The following is a 21,768-nucleotide window of genomic DNA, read 5'->3' on the forward strand; positions in this document are numbered from 1 at the left end:
TGCCTGGCAATTACCCATTCCCTACTTGCCTGTTTTACCCCTTATGTACCGTGTAATCACCTCTCAGAATATACTTCTCGGGCTCAAGGATGGACCTCAGTTGACTCCAGCTGCTGCTCAAGCTCTGAAACATAGAGCTCAAGCTTGTGTAGATGAGCACGGACTCAACCAGGTCACAAGAAGCATCTGTGATTTTCCACACGTCATTGGATTGATATCCCATTTGCCCACTGCCCAGCCTCCAATCTTCCCTTAACATGTACTTTTAACTTGCTTAACTTACTGTAACTTTAATTACTTTAAGCTTACTCTTACACTATTAGCTACAAGCTGAAGATTAGCAAAGTGTGCTATTTCTTTGCTCTTATCCACAAATCAGCTCCCTCTCCTGTGCCTACAAATTCTTCCTTCTCTGTGCAAGATTAGAAATTTGTTTTTTCAAAATTACAGAACTGAAACACAGGCCCCAACAGCAACTACTCAACAACCAATCAAGTCACACCTGTGTAATGTCAGTTTTATACAATTTTTTTCTTCTCGTGTTTTATCTGGAATCCACTCTCTCTCTCTCTCTCTCTCTCTTGAGATTTTAGGTATCTCTGAGTCCTCCTCTTTCCACTCATGTCGTGCTGTTGACTATCTCTGGGCCCTCCTCTTTCTTATTCATCTAAGGAAACCGCTTCCTGATGTAACAAAGTGTGTAGTATGTATTATTGTTTTTGGAATTTTGATTGCTTTCAAGCAGATTGATCTGAGTCAGTTATGAAAAGGTTTTATTAAAAATTAAAAAAAAGGCCTGCAACTCATCATGGAGCAGAAAAATTCATCATTGTTTATAAATATTATGACTGCAGACCTCAGTGAAGTTAATGAAACCATGTTTATACGTTTCAGTGCAGGACACATAGAGTAAAGATATTAAGGCCATTAACTTTATTTTCAGTTCAGTTTAGAAAATCAGGGATTGAGTTCAGAAGCAAGGTCTTCAGTTCAGTACAGCCGACAACAAAGCTGAGTTCAGAACTTCATTTTAGTTCCTCTCCCAGTAAGAGTTATTCCTGTTCAGTTCAGGGAAACCAGCCACCCCGGCAGAAATTTCTAGTTTATGCAGCTTCTAGGTCAGGAGAGTTTGAACTGAAAGCTGCATGTCCTTGGAACCTAGAACATTTAGGCTTTCAGATTTGTGAAGAGTTTCAGACAGCAGACTCGGAAAGAAATCATCAAACAGTCTCCACAGTGCATTTTGAAGAAACTAGAAAGAAGTCAGTGAAGCAGAAACGGAAGCAGTTGAGATGTGGGTGTAATCTCTCTGGGCTTGACACTCTAATGGGTGATATTGTGAAACATGTTGAAACTTTGCTGTGATGTTTTAATATCGTTCTAACTCTTGTGTGTATGTATTTGCAGCTTCGTTTACTTGTTTTTTCTTTAGTGTAATAAACTTACGTTCAATTATTTTAAAAAGGATCTGCAGTCTTGTGTGGATATGTTTCAGTCATTCACTACTAGGTTAATGAACAAAAATATCAAACCTATGATCTAATAAGCCAGTGTTCATTCTGAAATCTTATTTTGTTCAGTATTGCCATCAGCTAGGATCGTCACACTAACCACCAATCTTGTTTTATGACAATGGCCTTTTTCAAGATAAAACTTTCAAAGCAACATTATAACTGCTGCTTCCTGGAGTCGATATTTGAGTAGTAGCATGCATGGAAGTTAGACTGTCTAAAAACTCTGAAGATATAGATCTTCCATGTCCATAAAATCAGTGCTAATGTACTGGTTTAGTTCACCTGACAGCTTTCCTAAAATATATTCATTCAAATCTAGTGAATCTTGCTTTTTAGCAGAATAAAGAGTTGTTGAAAGATGGCATTATGCAACCGATGCCGTTATCTACCACGCTAACCAAATTTGTCATTTCTTCCCCTCCTAATCCATGCCTCACAGAAACAATATGGAGAAAGAGGTTCAGGAAGGACAAAACGAAATAAGAATTTTTTTCAGAAATGAGATCAGAGAAATGGATGGTCAACTCAGATGGAATTTGAAATCAAAAATGATGAGTCACTCAATACAAACATCAAAGCAAAAAAAGGGCAGAGATCTTGGAGAAAAGTTCACAAGGTGGGTTTTGGGTTCTGATAAGGAATGAGAATTTTGAAGAAGGTGAAAGGTGTGGAACAAAATTCAGAACAGGACAAGCCAGAGTAGTGGGAGAGATCAAAGTGTCATTAAAAGACTTTTTGTCATTTACATAAATGATTTGGATGTGAGCATAAGAGGTACAGTTAGTAAGTTTGCAGATGACACCAAAATTGAGGTGTAGTGGACGGCGAAGAAAGTTACCTCAGATTACAACAGGATCTTGATCAGATGGGTCAATGGGCTGAGAAGTGGCAGATGGAGTTTAATTCAGATAAATGTGAGGTACTGCATATTGGGAAAGCAAATCTTAGCAGGACTTATACACTTAATGGTAAGGTCCTAGGGAGTGTTGTTGAACAAAGAGACCTTGAAGTGCAGGTTCATAGCTCCATGAAAGTGGAGTTGCAGATAGATAGGATAGTGAAGAAGAGGTTTGGTATGCCTTCCTTTATTGGTCAGAGTATTGAGTACAGGAGTTGGGAGGTCATGTTGCAGCTGTACAGGATATTGGTTAGGCCACTGTTGGAATATTGCATGCATTTCTAGTTTCCTTCCTATCGGAAAGATGTTGTGAAACTTGAAAGGGCTCAGAAAAGATTTACAAGGATGTTGCCAGGGTTGGAGGATCTGAGCTATAGGGAGAGGCTGAACAGGCTGGGGTTGTTTTCCCTGGAATGTCAGAGGCTGAGGGGATGACCTTATAGAGGTTTACAAAATTATGAGGGGCATGGATAGGATAAATAGATAAAGTCTTTTCCCTGGGGTCGGGGAATCTAAAACTAGAGGCCACAGGTTTAGGGTGAGAGGGGAAAGATATAAAAGGGACCCAAGGGGCAACGTTTTCACGCAGAGGGTGGTACGTGTATGGAATGAGCTGCCAGGGGAAGTGGTGGAGGCTGGTACAATTGCAACATTTAAGAGGCATTTGGTTGGGTATATGAATAGGAAGGGTTTGGAGGGATATGGGCCGGGTGTTGTCAGGTGGGACTAGGTTGGGTTGGGATATCTGGTCGGCCTGGACAGGTTGGACTGAACGGCCTGTTTCCATGCTGTACACCTCTATGACTCTATGTGCCACATGACCACCACTCAAAAGACAAGTGAAAATATTCAGTCAGGAGTAATCCATTTCCACCCATCAGCCAAGTTTCACCTAAATTCAAAATGTTCATATAATCATCCACAATAGCTGTTGTGGTAAACAAGGCCCTGTTTTTGATAGAGTGGGCATTTGGTAAGAAAATGTAAAGGGTCTGATTGTACATCAGCTATCATCAACCATGGAGGCAATGATAGGTGAAGTGTGATGACAGGAAGCTAAGCATCCAAGTTACACATGAAATGGAAAGATTGGAACGCAAGGATATTTGGTGTTGTAGTTGGTGATGAGCCAGTGCTGGGGGTATAATTGGGCCCTCTGGAGGATGGAGAGGCAAAGAGAAGATCATTGTGCATTTAGCTAAGAATTAGAGCAAAAAAGCAGAGAAACACTAATCAGCTAAGGAAATTCAGGGGAAAAAAAGCTCGAGGAGAAATGAAGACTGGAATGGCTAGGTGACCAAAAAACCCCCAAAAGAACAGTTTTCTACCCTGTGGATTGTAAATGATTTGAGAAGGTTTTGTGTTGCAGTCATGACTTGTTTATAACTTTTTTTTGCTGCATACACACAAATACTTGTGCAAATCTCAAAACAAATCATGATACAAATATTTCAACTCCATCAAAATGAAGGCTAAATGAGATATTCTTGTTACAGTTATGCAATTCCAGTCCTTGGTGGTACAAAAATTGTTCTAAGCAGTTTTTCAGATCATCGGCCCCTGCAAAGTATGATCAAACGTTCCTGCTCAGACTGTTCTCCGTACTTGTGCTCTTCTTAGCTGTAGCTAAGTCCCACTCCAGAGATCAGAACAAATACAATTTAGTTGACATTCAAGTACAACATTAAAAGGGTACTGTAGTGTTGGAGGTGACCTTTTTAGGATAAGATGTTAAATGGAGGTCCTCAACAGCCCTTTCTGTTGGCCATCAAAGATCCCTTGGCAGTATTCCAAACAGAGGGTGAGTTATTCCTGATGTCTTGAGCAATCTGTATTGCTCAAATCAGTATCACAAAATATGGATTATCAGGTCATTGCTGTTCATGGGAGTTTCATGTGTGCAAACTGGCTGCTGCTCTTCCTACATTACAGTAGTAACTGTACTTCAACAGTGGTCCTTTGGCTAAAGTCATGAAAGATGCTACACATTTGTAAGCACTATTTCTTTCTCTCTTGAAAAAAACATGAGGCATACTACAGTTAAAATTAGAGACATAAGAAATGGTTGAGTTGCAGCATTTTATTAGGTTGTTGTACAAAGCTCTGCAGCATGGTACGCACTGTACCAACTTCTTAACCTGCACCCCCCCCACCCCCCCATTTCAAATCACCCACAAATGAAAGCTACATTTGTTCAATTTGTTGGTGCAGTATAATAAAATCAATATATCCAAGAAGTCTATTTGTACACACATAACCTTGCATTTTCATTTTGTTTACACTGTCACAAGGGCTCAACAGTCTGATTAAACACAAATAACTCCACAAATGGATTTTTATTGGACTAGGCATCATCCTGTAGTTAAATCTCTACTTTTGCATTGGTCAAAGTTGAATAGATGCAGATCTCTGGTAAAGGTGTTCTCTCTCCTTTCAGGAGTAAGGGTGGTCATAATGCAATGCCACAGTTTGAGAACATCATTACAAATTTTGGGTGTTCTTCAGTAGCACAGGTCTGGCCATTTCCAGAAAGTCCAGCTTGGGATCCAGGGAATGACTGAGGCTCTCCAAGACCATGAAGGCAAAAATGATGGAGACCAGGTTACTTTCCACCTTGACCTGGAGTTGAGAGAAGAATTGCAAACAAAGATGCAGTCACATTTTAACTGATCAAAAACATGGATTTCCACCATGTCATCAAACTCAGAGTTTCACTTTACCTTGTGTGCAAACAGTGTCTCCAAAACCTGAGACAGTAAACCTGCAACATGGAGCTGAGAAAATAAGAGGGGAAAAAAGACATTTAAAATTGATCAGCCAACAAAAAAAAAACATCTTTCTTTCTTCCTCATCAACTGGTACTATCAGCCCACTTTCCATTCTATCTGACAGCAATCTAGTGATTAAAATAAACCACACAACTGTAGTATTTCATGGAGTCACTTCACCTGGGGACAAATATGTAGAAATCACCATTATGACAACAAATACATTAACTGGATATTTCTATTAAACCTTTACAATGAACATTTCCTGCATGACAATGCTGAATTATATCAGTATTATTATAATGCAGCCTTAACTAAGGAATGTCAATGTGCTAATACCTCTCCCAGAGAACCTGTCTTCTTCCTGGCTTCACTGAAGAGATTTTTTATTTCAGATTTAAAAAGTTGTATGTCCGGACATTCATTGGTTCTGGACCGAGTCAGGACTAATTCTGCAACTTGTTCTCCCTGAAAATAAAACAGCGTGCAGTATTACACAAAATCCAGGTAAATTTAGTACACCTATCTTTGTTGACCTGCAATTTGACCACCTACGCCCAACACACTGCTTCTCTGGATAAAAGCTCAAATTAAGAATGAGGAAAGCAGAAATATAGCTTTAAAAAATGAATAGGAAACTAACCTGGATGCAACGACCTAAAGAGGAAAGCTTAATGAATACAAGTTACTGAACAGTCACCATGGTTACTAAGATCAAAATCAAATACACAATTCAACTGTTAAATACTTAGTGGTAGAATTAATTAAATGACTTTGATACTGCTACTAAACCCCATCAGCAAGTATCAATAAAATTTATCAAAATCAGTTAATCTCAGCAAGAAGCAGCTTTTAAACTTTGTCTGGACCAAGAAAGGGCCATAAGGCCCACAGAGCCACTCAGTGAAGAATACCTTAATCTTTAAAGGAATGCTCTCTCATAAGCAAATGATAAATGAATTTATGCCTTCCTGTTAACTAATGCTCTATGTCACCAATATCACATATAGGGTAGGGTTAGAATGTACAGCTTCTAATATTGGCAGAGCATGATATCCAATATATTTACTCAGGATGGGTCTCATGATTTGATATCCAAATATTACAATTTTATGTTAAATGTTTGCAGGAGGAAACTGAAAATTCTACATTAAAGTGGATTGAAGTAATAGATTTTTTATCGTATGTAAAAAGCAAACTTGAAATTCTCAAGTTAGATCAAAAGTAAAGTAAAATAAAAACACACGATTACAAGAGTTGATTGACCTACATTTTGCAGCACTTCCCTTATCTGGTCTTTTGGGGATGGAATGGTACATACAGAGGAAGAAGAATTTACATACTCTTACCTGCCCTTCAATTAAAGCAGTGAAGACAGCCTTGAAATTATGCACGTCAGATGGATGGAGTTCAGTAACAATGCCAGTATCTAGAAGAATAAGCTTTAATGGGCATTGGGAATGATGCACATTAACAATTAGCGTATCACACAAGTCTACAATCGTCGTCTTGTCATCATTTTGTAAATCAAATTGATTAGCCCCCTGGATGAAAATATTTCTAGAGTGAAGGTCTCCATGAATAAAGTTATCCACAAACACCTATGGAGAAAAACAATATTTCAACAGGGAACACTGTCACAGTAACACAGAGAACTAAACGTCTTTTTCAGAATCATTAATTTGCTACACTTGATAAAGTACAGCACCTGATGTAGATCATTCAAAGATGTAGTTCACCATTCTCTTCCTGCATCTCTTCCCCAATTCCATTTTCTCTGAACTCCTCCTATTCATCACATCCCCTCCTTTTCTTCCTCTCATAAATCGCTTTATTCACCACCTGATAAAGAGGCAGCGCCTAAAAACCTAGTGCTTCCAAATAAACCTGTTGGATTATAACCTGATGTTGTGTGATTTTTAACTTTGTACTGGAAAAAGACTGTTATCACAATTTGAGTCAAAACAATGTTCCTTCTATCAGTTGGCTTTCAATTCCTTGAGACTGTGTTTATTTATGACCCAACACTAGGAAAACACTTCTGGCACATGGTAGTGCCAGTCACTGATTAAAGTAACAGGTGCTTTGAAATGTTTTCTGTCACTTTGAAAGTAATTATAATTGTCTTCTTAATAACAAAACCAGTAATGGAAAAAATGCAGCTACGTCAAAGAGCAACCCTTTTCGAGTCTAGTCAAATAGTCAATACAAGCTCAACTCAAGCAGTCAATACAAGATATCTAGGAATGACAGTCTTTCTACAGTAATCAATTAGTCTTCTGAACTATGGAGTTTCAGCATTGGTAAAAATCAGTAAAATAATTTTTTTTAAAAATTATTGATTGCAGGGCTTGTAACAATGATTCTCAGATTAGGAGACCAATTATCTGCCAACTAAGCTTGCCAATTTGTGTAGGAACTAAGCTGCAGTGTTAAACTGTCCTTTTTGCATCATTAAACTGTTTGACAGCAAAGTGACATGGATCCACCAACTTGTATGCACAGAGGCAGAAGTGAGGGGTGAGAACAAACACAACTGTTCTTGATGCCTTTACTGTCCACAGGACCATTTACCCCCAACTTATTGCACTATACTTCCTTTAAGACCCGAGATCATATCCTTCCCTGGTTTCTGTTCTCTTATTGACACTAACAGCAAATTTGCATCAGTTTTTCTTTATGATCACATAGCAACTTCTCTGAGCCTTAGCTGCTTCACTCTACTCATTACTTCTTTTCCCTGTGACTCCGCATCAATGCCCCATTGTTTCCTATGCCTTTCCTAATCTCATACACTTTCTTTGTCTGTCTTGCCCCAAACAGCTTCTTCCCCTCCACCAATCCCCAGGTTTGCTTATCTGCCCTGCTCTCACCCTATCTCCTCACTCATCCATACCCTTTATCAACCCATTCCCCAACTTGGCTCATCATTCTCCTCCTGCATCTCTTCCCCAATTTCATTTTCTCTGAACCCCTGGTATTAATCACATTCCCTCCTTTTATTCCTCTCATAATCCCTTTTATTCACTCCCTTATCACCTAACTATCCAACAATCACTCATTCAATAGGTCTGTGAGCAGCCTTGAATTCCCATGTCCAGTGCCACTGGAGATTGACTATTTGTTATTTTAAAATTGGACATTGTTATTCCTAAAACACCACAAGCACCCAACTTGGTATAAACACCCTGTGGCTCACCATAAGCAACACAATAAGAGACATTATTAGAATGTATTAAACTGCTGAGTCTGTTTGATTTGTGTTTCTCTTAACTATGACACTTGGTACATTGTCTGCAATCAATTACATATAAGTCTGCAGTTTATCTCAATCACTAATGTGGTGGTGGTAATGCCTGCTGTTCTTTCTTCTGATTGTACTGTAACCTTTGATAAACAAGAATACAAGAGTAGATGAGTCATTGAAGCGAGAGGGAAGGGAAGAATCGGTACAGAGTAAGGAAGGCAAAAAGAGAGTATGGGCTAAGGGAAAGGATGGGAAGCAATGAGGGTGATGTGGAATAACAAATGAAGGAAATTATATGTTATTTTGCTTCCACTGCACCCTACACCTGTTGTACATTAAAGGAGTGTTCAGTTTACTCCGATTAATTTTGAGCAATACAAATGATACAAACATTTTATATTAAGCACACAAACACATTAATTAATAAAAAGGTGTTGCATTCTCCCAACATGTTATGCAGTGAATCAAACAGACCACAAAAAAAAGTCCAGTTTAACTTCAGGCCTGTTCTGGTGAAAATGATTCAATTGGTCTTACAGTTCCCAAGCTAGGGACAAAAAGGAAAATCAATTGAGGTGATTTTTAAGAGAAAACACTTGCATGTTAATGAACAAGCGCTGATTTTGTGATGCCACTGTTAAACAACCTGGCAACACTCAATTAAAACAAAGATCTGCAGATGCTGGAGATCTGAAATGAAAACAGAAATTGCTGGAGAAACTCAGCAGGTCTGGCAGCATCTGTGGAGAGAAAACAGAGTTACTTTTTGAGTTTGGTGACTCTTCATCAGAAGAGTGGTAATACACAATGCCCAGTTACAGATACAAAAAGCAGGGGAAGTACTTATCGCAGCAAGAGTCAGTAATTTTAAGTCAGGTAAAGTGTTGTGCTTGGAAAATGCTTAATGGGTTATTATTAATAGTGACACAGGTGCAGCTCTCTGTATAGCCTGTTTTCACATATGCAATTGTAATTGTCTGGTCCAATTAATCAGTACTTCTCATATTCTCCCTTTACATACTGTCGAACAACATACTAAATATTTTGTGGACCCTCTCCTCACATCATTTTCACAGCCTATGACCATTACCATCTTCAGCAGCATCTCCACCCCAACTCTTGCCAACTTCTGTTTCAGTACGTAAGGTACATCCTTTGCCAAGTACATTGAGATGGGTTCATTCTCCTAAACACAAAGAACACAGAAAAGTTAGACTCTCACTATCCCTTGTGATTGTATACAGTAGCATTTAATTAAATGTTGAGTGTTCTGAATTCCCTGTCCAGACTCTAAAATATCAGTTTATTGGTCAAACAGTTGTTTTGTATATGACATTGAACCAGTGCTACTACTGCTGCATAAAACTTACACATTCCCAGTGTAAATAAAGGATGATGTGAAATATAAAATAAGATTCTGTAGTAACCATGCGCTGAGAGAACAGAGAATGATGGTGGAGGGGTGCTTTTTGAATTGGAGGTCTGTCACCAGCAGTGTTCCATAGGAATCAGTTCTGGGTTCTCTTTTGTTTGTCATTTATATAAATGATTTGCTTAAGAATATATAAGAGGCATGGTTAGTATGTTTGCAGATGACGCCAAAATTGGTGGCATAGTAAACAGTGAAGAAGGTTTACTAAGATTACAAAGCGATCTTGATGAAAGGGGTCAATGGGCTGAAAAACAGCAGGTGGAGTTTAATCTGGATAAATGTGAGGCATTTCATTTTCGTACAACAAACATGGGTAGGACTTATACAATTAATGGTAGGGCCTTGGGTAGTGTTGTAGAACAGAGGGACTTAAGGGTGCAGATATATAATTCTTTGAAGTTTGTGTCACATATAGACAGGGTGGTTAAAAACACGTTTGGCACACTCCCCTTATTGCTCAGTCCTTTGAGTATAAGAGGTGGGAAGTCATGTTGAGGTTGTACAGAGGACATTAGTCAAGCCTCTTCTGGATCATTGTGTCCAGTTCTGGTCACCCAGTTATAGAAAGTATGTTACTAAGCTGGAGAAGGTTCAGAAGAGAGTTACCAGGATGTTGCTGGGTATGGAAGATTTCAGTTATAAAGAAAGACTGGATAGGCTGGACTTTTTCACTGGAGTGCAGGAAGTTCAGAAGTGACCTGATAGAAGTTTATAAATTAATGAGAGATATAGATAGAGTTAATGGTAGTTGTCTTTTCCCTAGGATAGAGGATTTCAAGATGAGGAGTCACATTTTTAAGGTGAGAGGAGAGAGATTTTAAAAAAGACAGGAGAGGCAAATTTTTTCAGAACATGTTTTGTGTGTAAAATGAATTTCCTGAGGAAGTGATGAATGTGGTACAATTATGTTTAAAAGACATTTGGATAGCTACATGAGTAGGAAAGGTTTAGAGGGATATAGACCAAGAGCAGGCAGTTGGGGCTAGTTTAGTTTAGGATTATGTTTGACATGGACTGGTTGGACCGAAGGGTCCATTTCTGTGCTGTATGACAATGACTCTAAAGCACACATCTGTCTTAGAACGTAGAGGAGAAATGCTCCCTACAAACTTACTGTACAGCTACATCCAACGCACAAGATAACAGGACTGCAAGAACTAGAAAACGTTATTGACCTCAGTTGGTTTATCCTTTTGTTTTTGGAGAGACATTGCCCAGCATAAGCTCCCTCTTTCCAAAGAGAAACTGCTGCTCAGAATAAATTTTCCAATCAGACATGAAAAGCCAATAGGCCTGCCAGAATGATTCTTTAAAAATTATTTTTTCAAAAGAATCATTATATTGGGGTAAATGTTAACCTTTACTGTACCATGGCACCCCACCCCACCCTCACGTTCATTACAAGCACCTTGAAACTTAATTCGATTGAAACCAATAGAGTGATAATTAAGGTGGGGTGGGGTCACAAAGTGCTCCATTACAACAAGCTCTCCTCTCCTCACTGTTTGATCACACAGCATTGCCCTTTGATGTGAAGGGCACTGCAGGTCACTGGCCACTTGGGTGTTTCATTGCTTCCAGGTGGTGGAAATTGAATAAAACTTTGTGCACCTTGTGTCTTTCACGGTGTCTCACACCTGCACACACACAACATGGGTGCTGGGGATAAAATAAGCACTACCGCAGTTAGGCAGTAGTGTGGGAAAAAAAAAGACAAAGCTCTCCTCTCCTCCAGATTACCTTCCATGCTGTGAACACAATGTAAGTTTACCATACACGACACTTCCAGAACTACACTGTGCATTCAAAGAGTTTTTCGATATTTCCTTAACCCATTCTAAATACCACCTCATACTTCTTCTACTGTCTCAGGTGTACGTTTTTCTAAGCATTTGACAATATTTATCTTAATTGCTCCAGTTTCTTACAGGCCTGTATGTTCATGAATACAAATACATTCAACTTCATATTATTCAGTTGTCTAGGAATAATAGGTCCATTCTAAAGGTTGTTGAGAGATAATTATTTGGAAGCTCTGTTTTGCAGTTAAACTCACTTATCTTCTTTCTGAGGCAAAGATTAGTATGTGCTAGGATTTGTAGTTAATGCATTCTGAAGAAGAGAAAAATTTTAAGGACCACCACTTCTAGGACCTCTTAAGTTTCACCTGTGTTATGGCCTGGTAACAAAACTGAATTTCTGTCTATTGGGAAACTGAGGCCATTTCAACCTTATCTTACCAACCTCTGTTAATTAATATTTTTGTGTAAAATCACAGCAGATTAAATGATGTCACTTAAATTTGATATGCTTGCAATATTAAGAATTCTCAGGAAAGACTAGAATTTTTGAACAAACATGCCTGTATGCACTTTAATCACATTCCTAACCAGATGTTTTAAAAATTCAATTTATCAATTTCATGTAATTTCCAAGTTCTTCCATGCAAGTAATTTTTTTTGGGCTGTTATATTAGGTGTCATTTCACACATGATTAACTGCTAATTACTAGTGTTCCACGGAGAAATCATTTTTCCAACCATCAGCTTCCTTCAAGAGCTTTATTAGCTTTGATGTTCTACTGTAGTCTTTCAATTGTCATTCAATTGCCATAACTTCATTCTTTTGAACTGCAATAGATTTGAGGCTGGGTGAACAAATTGCAAAGAATGTTCCTGCACTATATGTCAATAAACGGCTAGTGATGTAATTGTCATGATGAAGGGCTTTTGCCCGAAATGTCGATTTCGAAGCTACTCGGATGCTGCCTGAACTGCTGTGCTCTTCCAGCACCACTAATCCAGAATGTAATTGTTCATGTAAATGAACAAATATAAATGTTCATTTATCCATTTACCTTCGACATTTGATGCAAAATCAAAAGTAGGCCATTCAACCCATCCAGTCTGATCTGCCATTCAATGAAATTTTGGCTGGTTTGATAAATCTCAATTCCACTTTCCTAGCTTTTCTCCATATCCCTTGAGTTACTTAATGATTAAAAATCTGCACATCTCAGCCTTGAATATACTATGATTTGGAGGACTAGTGTTGGACTGGGGTGGACAAAGTTAAAGATCACCCAACATTAGGTTATAGTCCAACAGGTTTATTTGGAATCACTAGTTTTTGAAGCGCTGCTTCTTCATCAGGTGGTTGTGGAGCAGAATCATAAGACACAGACTTTTTAGCAACAGGATTGCAGCGCCATGGAATGTAATATTAAAAGCTAGATTTGTTTAATATTACATTCCATGGCGTTCAATCCTGTTGCTGTAAAGTCTATGTCTTATGATTCTGCTCCATAACCACCTGAAGAAGCAGCGCTTTGAAAGCTTGTGATTCCAAATAAACCCGTTGGACTTTAACCTGGTGTTGTGTGATTTTTAACTTTGAATGTACTAAATGGCCTAGCCTTGAAAGCCCTCTGCAGTCGAGAATTCCACAGATTTGGAATCCTCTGGAGGAAACAAAGATCTTCTCATCTTTGACATAAGTGTACGACACCTTATTCTGATATAATGCCCTCTGGTCCTAGAATTTCCAATATGGGGAAACAATCTTTCCACACTTAGCCTGTCAAGTTTCCGTATAACCTTCCGGATTTCGGGAAAGAACCTCTCATTCATCTATATTACAATGAGTAAAGGCACAATCTAATCAACTTCTCCTCATAGACAGTCCCTTTATATCTGGTATCCGTCTATCTGGTTTGCCACTAATCCCAATACATCTTCCCTTAAATAAGGGGGACAAAACTGTTCACTGTATTCCAGCTGTGATCTGACTAGAATGGAATTAAGTCAAAGTTCATCTTTTCTCCTGCGGTTAAATTCTCATATCTATTGCTTTTATGTTTCACTATTGCGGTGTCTCCATAGTCTTACCAAACCATAGAGGCTTCTCTTATTAGAGAGAAGCGACTGGTGGTGATTTAATCGGAGGGCCACCAGACCTCAGGCGAGTGAAGAGATTGAGAAGGAGAGTCCTTCATGGTAACCTCAAACCGGTGATGGGAATCGAACCCACACTGTTGGCATCACACTGCTCTGCAATACGACAATCCAACCAACTGAGCTAAATCAATTCCCATGTTTTACAATGGCAATCAAATTAAAATCCTGTTTCACCCTGTTCCAACAACAAATTTCAACAACAACTTGTAGTTTAAAAAAATACCTCAAATGTTTCAACCAGAATTGTTCTTGTGACAAACGGCCTGAGAGGTATTGGAAACTTGACTGATTCCATATTCTGAAAATTCTCTCGGAACTTCTCCATATTCTTTGCTTCATGGCGCAAGTCAATCTGTCGGGTAATGCCAGGAAACAGTGTTTAGTTTAGATAAATGCTGTCTGAGTTGAACTACAGAAGGAAGTAATTTCTCACTAGCTAATCCAATAACTTAAAAAAAAATCACAAGACACTTTTTTTAACCTGAGACAAATCATTAAAGATTAAAAAGAGAAAATTTTAAATTCCATTAAAGAAAATTACAGGAAGAAATATTATTATTAGATTTTTTTTATTATTAGATTCCCTATAGTGTGGAAACAAGCCCTTTGGTCCAACCAGTCCACACCGACCTTCTGAAGAGTAACCCACCCAGACCCAATTCCCTCTGACTAAAGCACCTAACACTATGGGCAATTTAAAATGGCCAATTCACCTGAACTGCACATCTCTGGACAGTGGGAGGAAACCAGAGCAGCCAGAGGAAACTCACACAGACATGGGGAGAATGTGCTAACTCCACACAGAATTGAACCTGGGAGCCTGGTGCTGTGAGGCAGCAGTGCTAACCACTGAGCCACCGTGCTGGGAAAGCAAGCACTAATTCTGCACTGTTAATTCGAGGTTTTGTTCTCCATTTGTACTTATTCTATAGTATTGCTACAAAATTAGTCGGAGTTTACCATGATTAACATCAAATGTAGCCAATCTCATAACTACGGCATTTACAAAAGCAGCAGGCAAAACAGCTAATCGAAGTTCCAGTTAAGTTCTTTAAGAGCTTAAAACTAAGTGATTGACTGTCAACCCATGAGTAGGTCTCTCTGAGAGAAAATACTTTACAGTTAACTGTATGACAAAAATAAGCATTTTCTTCTGAATTATTTCTGCTTCTGTGAAGTAGGTCTTATGGTTACAGTTGTTTTCAGTTGGAACAGGAATGCAGGATGATGAGTCCAATGGAGTTCACTAAATGTTTGTTGATCTGATTGATCACTGCTAGTTACTTGCCAGCCTAGAATTAATATTTATTATTATCGGATAATTTGAGATTGCTAACCAGTTGAAAAATGTAAACTTTATCATTGCTCAGTTCACTGCTGCTGAATCATTCATCATTTTAATGAGTTGACACAGTCATGTTTAGTCAATGATGTATACAATTATTTCACTTTAGTTTCAGAAGTACTAATTTTCACAGGCTGACGTAACACCGACTATTAGCCATTTTAGTCATAAGAACTTTAAAAAAATGTAATATGACGTAGGTATATCTTTTACTAAGAAGATTTCTGAAAAGCACTTGAATTGCAAATAAGATGGAAAAGAACATCTATCTCCTCCAACTAACACACTCTCCTGCCTCCTCACTCACAGAGACACCTGTCCAATCTTTCAGAAAGGCCATGGTCAAAAGTAGACTTAGGTAATTTGTGTCCTCACCAGTCGTTTCATGACCTCTTCAAATTCTCCTATTACTTCAGTCAACCTCAGCCACTTTAGACCTGGCAGGAGATTGAGAACCCAGCTTGCTGCTTTCATCAGCATCAGATCCATATTGACTCGATGGGCTATCCCAGGGTGCATCACCTACAAACAGAAATAGTAGATGTGAGCCTTTGCAAACTGTCTTACTCTGCAGTCTCATATTATAAAATCCAAATGGGACGAAATGAATATCATCTCTTTCTGTTAATTGTAAATTATCTCCAGAAAACAGTTTGGAGAACTTAGCCATGGTTGCAGAAATGCCTAAAATGTAATATTAATTGACACAGACATACAGGCAGACTCAAAGATGGCCTTGTATGAAATGAAAAGGTCATGCTGGTTTGCTTTATTGACACTGGTGATTACGGCACATTGATCCTACAAACAGGAGGATAAGTGCGCAGCATGCTGACTTAATCTGAGACCTGCTTGTGAAATAAGCGAGGAGTATAACAAGTTGAGCACTGCTGAAAAATCCCAGAAATGCTGCCGAAGCTTTTTGTCTTGCACTCATCAGACAGAATCAGAAGAATACCATATCTGAAAGGGAACAATGATTTATATTGCATGAAGAGAGGGTTCTGATTGATTAGTAGAGGCATTGTTATGAAGAATCTATTGTAAAAAATTAAATGCTAAGCTCTTGTTAAATTCAAATCAGGCAAGTTGTCACTAATTGGTCAAGACATTGCTTTGGGTAATACACCAGGAAACAACTATCTCCAAAGGTTTTGTTATAGCACCTTCCAGCATGCACACAAATGAACCTGACAGATAATTATAAAATTGGTTAGAACATAGAACAATACAGCGCAGAACAGGCCCCGCCCTCTATGTTGTGCCGACCTGTGAACTATTCTCAGCTCGTCCCCCTACACCATCCCATCATTATCCATGTGCTTAACATAATTGGGATTTTTTAGCCATTGATGTCCAATTGTAGAATTACCACCTCGAATGTTGGATACCACATTCCAGCATTTAAAATACATTGGAACAGTGGTTAAATTCACCATGAAAGCACCCAAATACCTGGAGGAAAACAAAATCAATCATATGTTGACCAATTCCAGTAAATAAGCCAGAGTCTGTGAATTGTTATTTCTCCAAAGGTCCTGTGTTTCTCATGCTCCTCCAATCACCAGTTCCCACTTTCTCACTCTTGCTGCTTCTCAAGAGACAGAATATATCATTGCAGGAGCAGCAAAGTAAGAAAATCTTGGTTTGGAGGAGTTGGTCTGACCAGACGCACAGCCTGCAGAAGACTTTGACAAGGTGACAGCACGCCCGGGTAACTGTCTCTCACTCAACTTGAAGGAAGTATGTGCCCATTAGGCTGGCCCCAAATTTCACCGCTGATTGAGGGTGACAGGTTCAGAGGCCTGAGTTTCAGCCAATCAGGGGCAGGGATGCTGAGCAAAAAAAAACCAGACTGGAGAGCTTATAAAGTTTCTGGCCAGTTCAGCATCATTCTTTCTAAAGTTACTTTAGCATTTTCTTTTGTTTTCACAAGCAAACATTGGTGAGCTTGAACATTGTACATTGAACATGGTCTATAATCATATTTACCTTCTATAATTATCTTCATGTGAGCAACGAACCTCCTTCATTCATGTTTCTTTGGAGTTGTAAATTAAAATTTGAGAATCTTAATCTTGACCTTTATTTTGCATTGCTTTCTGATGATTTTAAGTTATGCATGATCAATTATTAACTTAAAGTGTAAAGGAAAATAATTGTTTTGACATACTATGTAACATTCTGTGCAGGGCCTGAGTTTGAGTCTGGGGAGGTGAAGCAGAATGGCAGCTGAGTGAGTCGGGGAAAAAGGAACATATAATGTTGAGATATTCAATTTTTAAAAATTAACATCAATATCTTAAGTTAGAGATTCCAAGTTAAACAATTTTATATATAAAAATACAATCTTTAATAACTTTCCTTTCTTGTTGAAGCAAAAAAACCCACCTAAAACCACACATATAGAAGGCAATGTTACTTTGTGACTGCATTATCTAAAGGGTCTAAATCACTCTAAAGGAGTGCGGGAATGAACAAGGTGCAACTGAAAACCAACAGGTAGACCCCAAACATGAAAAGTAGCCATGATAAAAATCACGCAAGCTGCCCTTGGAAATATATATTTAGACCACTGTTATGTTCTGAGTTTTGCAAGTATGGAATAGTCGAGTATCGTTAATGCTCTGCTTGTTGCAAACAAACAAATGGACATGCTATTTAATATAATACATCAGTCGTTGGGACATTATGGCCCACATATCTGGTATCACACTGTCCACTGAAATTTATATACAATGGATCCCCTTCCTGTACCCACAGAGGATACGTTCCAAGACGTACCACGGAAGCACAGAACAACGGATAGGAGCGAGCCCATTCATTTCAATGGTAAATTTACTTTCCTGACAGCCTCCTGGTCCCTTGTTCTGGAAAGTTCCCCATAATATATTCGGGCTGCAGTAAACCATGGGTAACTGAAACCATGGAAAATAATTCCGCTGATACGGGGGTTGCACTGTATTTACTTATTTGGGTAGTAGGCAAAAAAAATTTATATTTGGATTGATGGCAACTCCTGATTGTAGAGAATAACATTCCTGTTGAAACTATTTAGCAGCAGCCTGGAACATCAATTTTTCTTGGCTAATCTAGAATATTCCATAGTAATCAGAGATAGACAATAGTAAAATGGATGATATGCTCCATTAACACAATGCTACCATCAAGTCAAAAAGATATTCTACCTACTACTGTTACAACATGGAGTAAACCCCTCCGCTAATTTAAACCAGACACACAGAAAAGCTCACCTCACCTCGTAATCTGTTAAAGTTTGAGTGACAAAGAACTACCCTAAATATCACTATTTAAAGAAAAAAAATTAACAATTTTGTTCTTTCAGTCCAAAAGAGAACATTAGACAATGACTATTTACAACTCCTTTCTCTTAAACCTATCTTTTGCCTCCCACTCTACAATACTGGTCTGATAAAAAACTAAATTAAGATTTACAAAACAAAAATCACATTTCAAAACCAGCCAGCTGTGTCTATTCTCCTTTGTAGATTTTCCTGGGTCATCTTTTCTTTGGTTTTTTGCTGGGCAAATTTCTGACAGACAGGTACCTTTTAGAGAACTAATCTTCTAGCAGTCTGTTGATGCTTGGCTGCTCTTTGCTGTTCTGGCCAACTGTTCAAAATACCCGATTTCATATACCCCCAAAACATCAGACCGTCTCATTGGTTTGATGCCTTCAAAACATTAAAATTCAAACTCGATTGGATTTTGGTATCTTGGGGCATAATGTAAACTGATTTGCCGAATTTGAATTTGTTGAGTAACATAGCAACCCAGCTCCAGCTATTTGTTTCACAGCCAAATGTTACATTTTTAAATTGTTCAGCACACTCTGCTTTCAGTCAGTCCTTGCCAGCTTTCACTCTCTTTTAAAGGTACGGTACACCTATAACTTCATAACACTATACAATGTGGCATATGAATTTCAGTGAATGTGATGCTAAGCAAATGGGCCATAGGTTCCAATGACCGCATCAAACCTTTTGGGCGTTAGCAACAGACAATATAATGACCATACTCAAACCCAATTTGTGTTTGCCTAAAACATTGGGATCAACGTATGAGTATACGACTGGACAGCATTTGGCAAACAATTCTGTTTGTACAAGGATTATAGTAACGACCAATTTAAGATTAACAGGTGGACTTGCACTGTAGCTCACTTACACTTGCTAGAAGGTACACAGTTATTTGCAGAGTCCTGTCCTTTGCAATCAAGAAGAACTGAGCAATTTCCAACTAAATAAAAGATTGGAGACAGGCATTCCCTAGTACATTTCCCATGGCTTGACTAATCAACATTTACTTGCTTGGATTTAAACAAAAGCTTGGACGTTAAGTGTTCCCTGGTGCACTGTCTATGGCAATGTCTCTACCAATCATAGTCCATATGCCAACTCTCTCCTTATGCAGTATGAATTATCACTTCTTTTGAAGTCAGGCATTCTTGCAAAGCTGATCTGATGAACACAAGTTGAAGAACTAGAATAGTGTCTCTCTTTTCTCAGCAATACTCAGGGTTTGGATTACCAAGTGACCATTATGTCTAATTATCTTGATGCAGACATTGTACACAAAAATGACAAAAGTTATTCTTTTCATGAACTACCTTCTACTCCATGGCAAAATAAAAACATAAATATCTAGCTTTAGAACTCTTTTCATTTGCACCAGCACCCTAATACAGCTGCACACATATATAAACGCACCAATAATAACCTAACATTCGTATTTAATTTTTAAGCACTAAAAATGGCTTCTACAGGAAAAAAACTAAACTTGAAAGGTTATTTATAGCACATGTGTAGTCTTCTGTAGAACTGCAATACCTTGATAACCACTGGAATGAGTGTTATTGGTTCAGGGTGATGGTATGCCTTTCTATCCTCCAGTTCTGGTATTCCAGCAGATTCCTCAGCAGTTTCAACCCCATTTTCTGGGTCATTATGGTCAACTTTCTTGGTCTGATCTTGAAAATCATTCTGTTTTTTACCAAATATGTAATGAAATATCCCTTGAAGCCCAAATACCTCCCAGGCTTCAAAGTGATCCTCTTTTTCAAAACTTTCAACAAGTTTCTGAAATTCAGAGCTATTAATGTTCCTTGGATCAGTGTAACCTCTGTAGACTTGAGCAATGCAGCCCGATCTGATGGGTTTCTTATTTTCAAACTGAAATATATTACTCCAGCCCTCTCCAAAGGCCCTTTTCATACTATATTCTGTGTAGTGCCATGGATGTGGTACACCATGGACATGAAGTCTGGAGAGCTTATCACAGAACTCTGCTGAGAAGAGATCCCTCCTGGTGCTGAGCCACTGACCAAGTTTAATGTAAGTAGGACCTGCAGCCTCAATGGATCTCAAAAGCAAATTACACCAGAAAGTACCAAAACTGGAAGACGCAAGACAAACTGGATACAGTAGCAACAAAGGTCCAAACCTCAACAGCAGAATCACAGCTCGAACAGCCACTTGAACAGTTAAACGAAGCTTCCAGAATAGATCTTTCAAAAATGAGTGTTTAGCCTTTGAATTTGGCCAATGTAACACTTTTGCTTCCATAGTGACCGCCTTCTGGGAATTTGCAACTGATGAAGCTCCCAGACCTAGATAAGCAAGAGTGAGTTTGGGAAAATACTTCAATCTGAAAGACGCTTTCAAAGCAGGTCTGCCTGACATCAAGACAGTGATGTTCAACATAGGTTTGAACATCACTGAACGTATCCTGCAACTGAAGGAAAATGCAGCCATCATAGTGAAGGGATACAGAAACCAGACAAGATTTACAGATGTTGAGCCTGGGAAAGCCAGGCTAATTTCTACCGTTATCTTCCATGTGGTCCAACGCAGACCTGCAAAAATGTTGCTTTGTCTTGCAGTTCAGTTAAAAACACCAAACTGCAGTCTCAATCTCACAGCAGCCAGTGTCCTCATTGCCAAGGGATAATGCAGCGGATTCACGCGATGATGAACGCCTCAGTGAGCTCTCTCCAGCATTAAGGAAGCACAGGTAATGAATGATTCTCCGAGGCTGCTGTCTTACCAGCACCTTGTCTCTTATACTGGGCAGGTCTCTCCTCTGTCTTTTCCTGATCCTTCCACACTGTCATTCCATATCAGGAACTCCCTCCTGGCTGGACCTGGAGACCCCCCGAGTGTTAATACACCTGAACCGAGCCAAGCCGAGCCGAGCCGAGCCGAGCCGATCCTCTCTCAGCGACAATGAACAAAACAACCCTCCTCCCGGAGACCAGGGCACTGCGCACGCGCAGCCGGCCGGCTCTCCACCATCTCTCCTTCTATTGGTGCCACGGGTTACAATCCCCTTCCATCCTCCTATTGGTCATTGTCCGTTTAACCCGCCTCTCCCCCAGCTATTGGACAGTCATCAGGCCGATCCTATTCTATTGGTCAATTTCTTCTGGTCCCCGCCCCCTCCGTCCTCCTATTGGCCTGTCTCCTGACACCCCGCCCCTACGCTTCTGTCTCTGTGATGTTGGATTGGGCTGGACAAAGTTCAAAATCACACAACACCAAGTTATAGTCCAACAAGTTTATTTGGAAGTACAAGGTTTGGGAGCACTG

The 21,768-nt window shown here is 39.1% G+C and overlaps 1 protein-coding gene across 1 annotated transcript; it reads right to left on the reverse strand.

The window, feature by feature from the left end:
* Nucleotides 1–4,477: 4,477 nt before the first annotated feature.
* Nucleotides 4,478–21,467, reverse strand: adck2 (aarF domain containing kinase 2). The gene is made up of 8 exons (XM_072552209.1): nucleotides 20,011–21,467; nucleotides 15,536–15,682; nucleotides 14,039–14,167; nucleotides 9,518–9,613; nucleotides 6,530–6,781; nucleotides 5,520–5,648; nucleotides 5,133–5,186; nucleotides 4,478–5,031 (listed from the first exon to the last, which is right to left on the reverse strand). Exons 1-8 carry the CDS (start codon nucleotides 20,935–20,937, stop codon nucleotides 4,894–4,896), a joined length of 1,872 nt encoding a protein of 623 aa, XP_072408310.1. The 5' UTR covers nucleotides 20,938–21,467; the 3' UTR covers nucleotides 4,478–4,893.
* Nucleotides 21,468–21,768: the final 301 nt, after the last annotated feature.

This window comes from Chiloscyllium punctatum, chromosome 32 (genome assembly GCF_047496795.1).
Source record: "Chiloscyllium punctatum isolate Juve2018m chromosome 32, sChiPun1.3, whole genome shotgun sequence".
NCBI classification, from domain to species: Eukaryota; Metazoa; Chordata; class Chondrichthyes; order Orectolobiformes; family Hemiscylliidae; genus Chiloscyllium; species Chiloscyllium punctatum.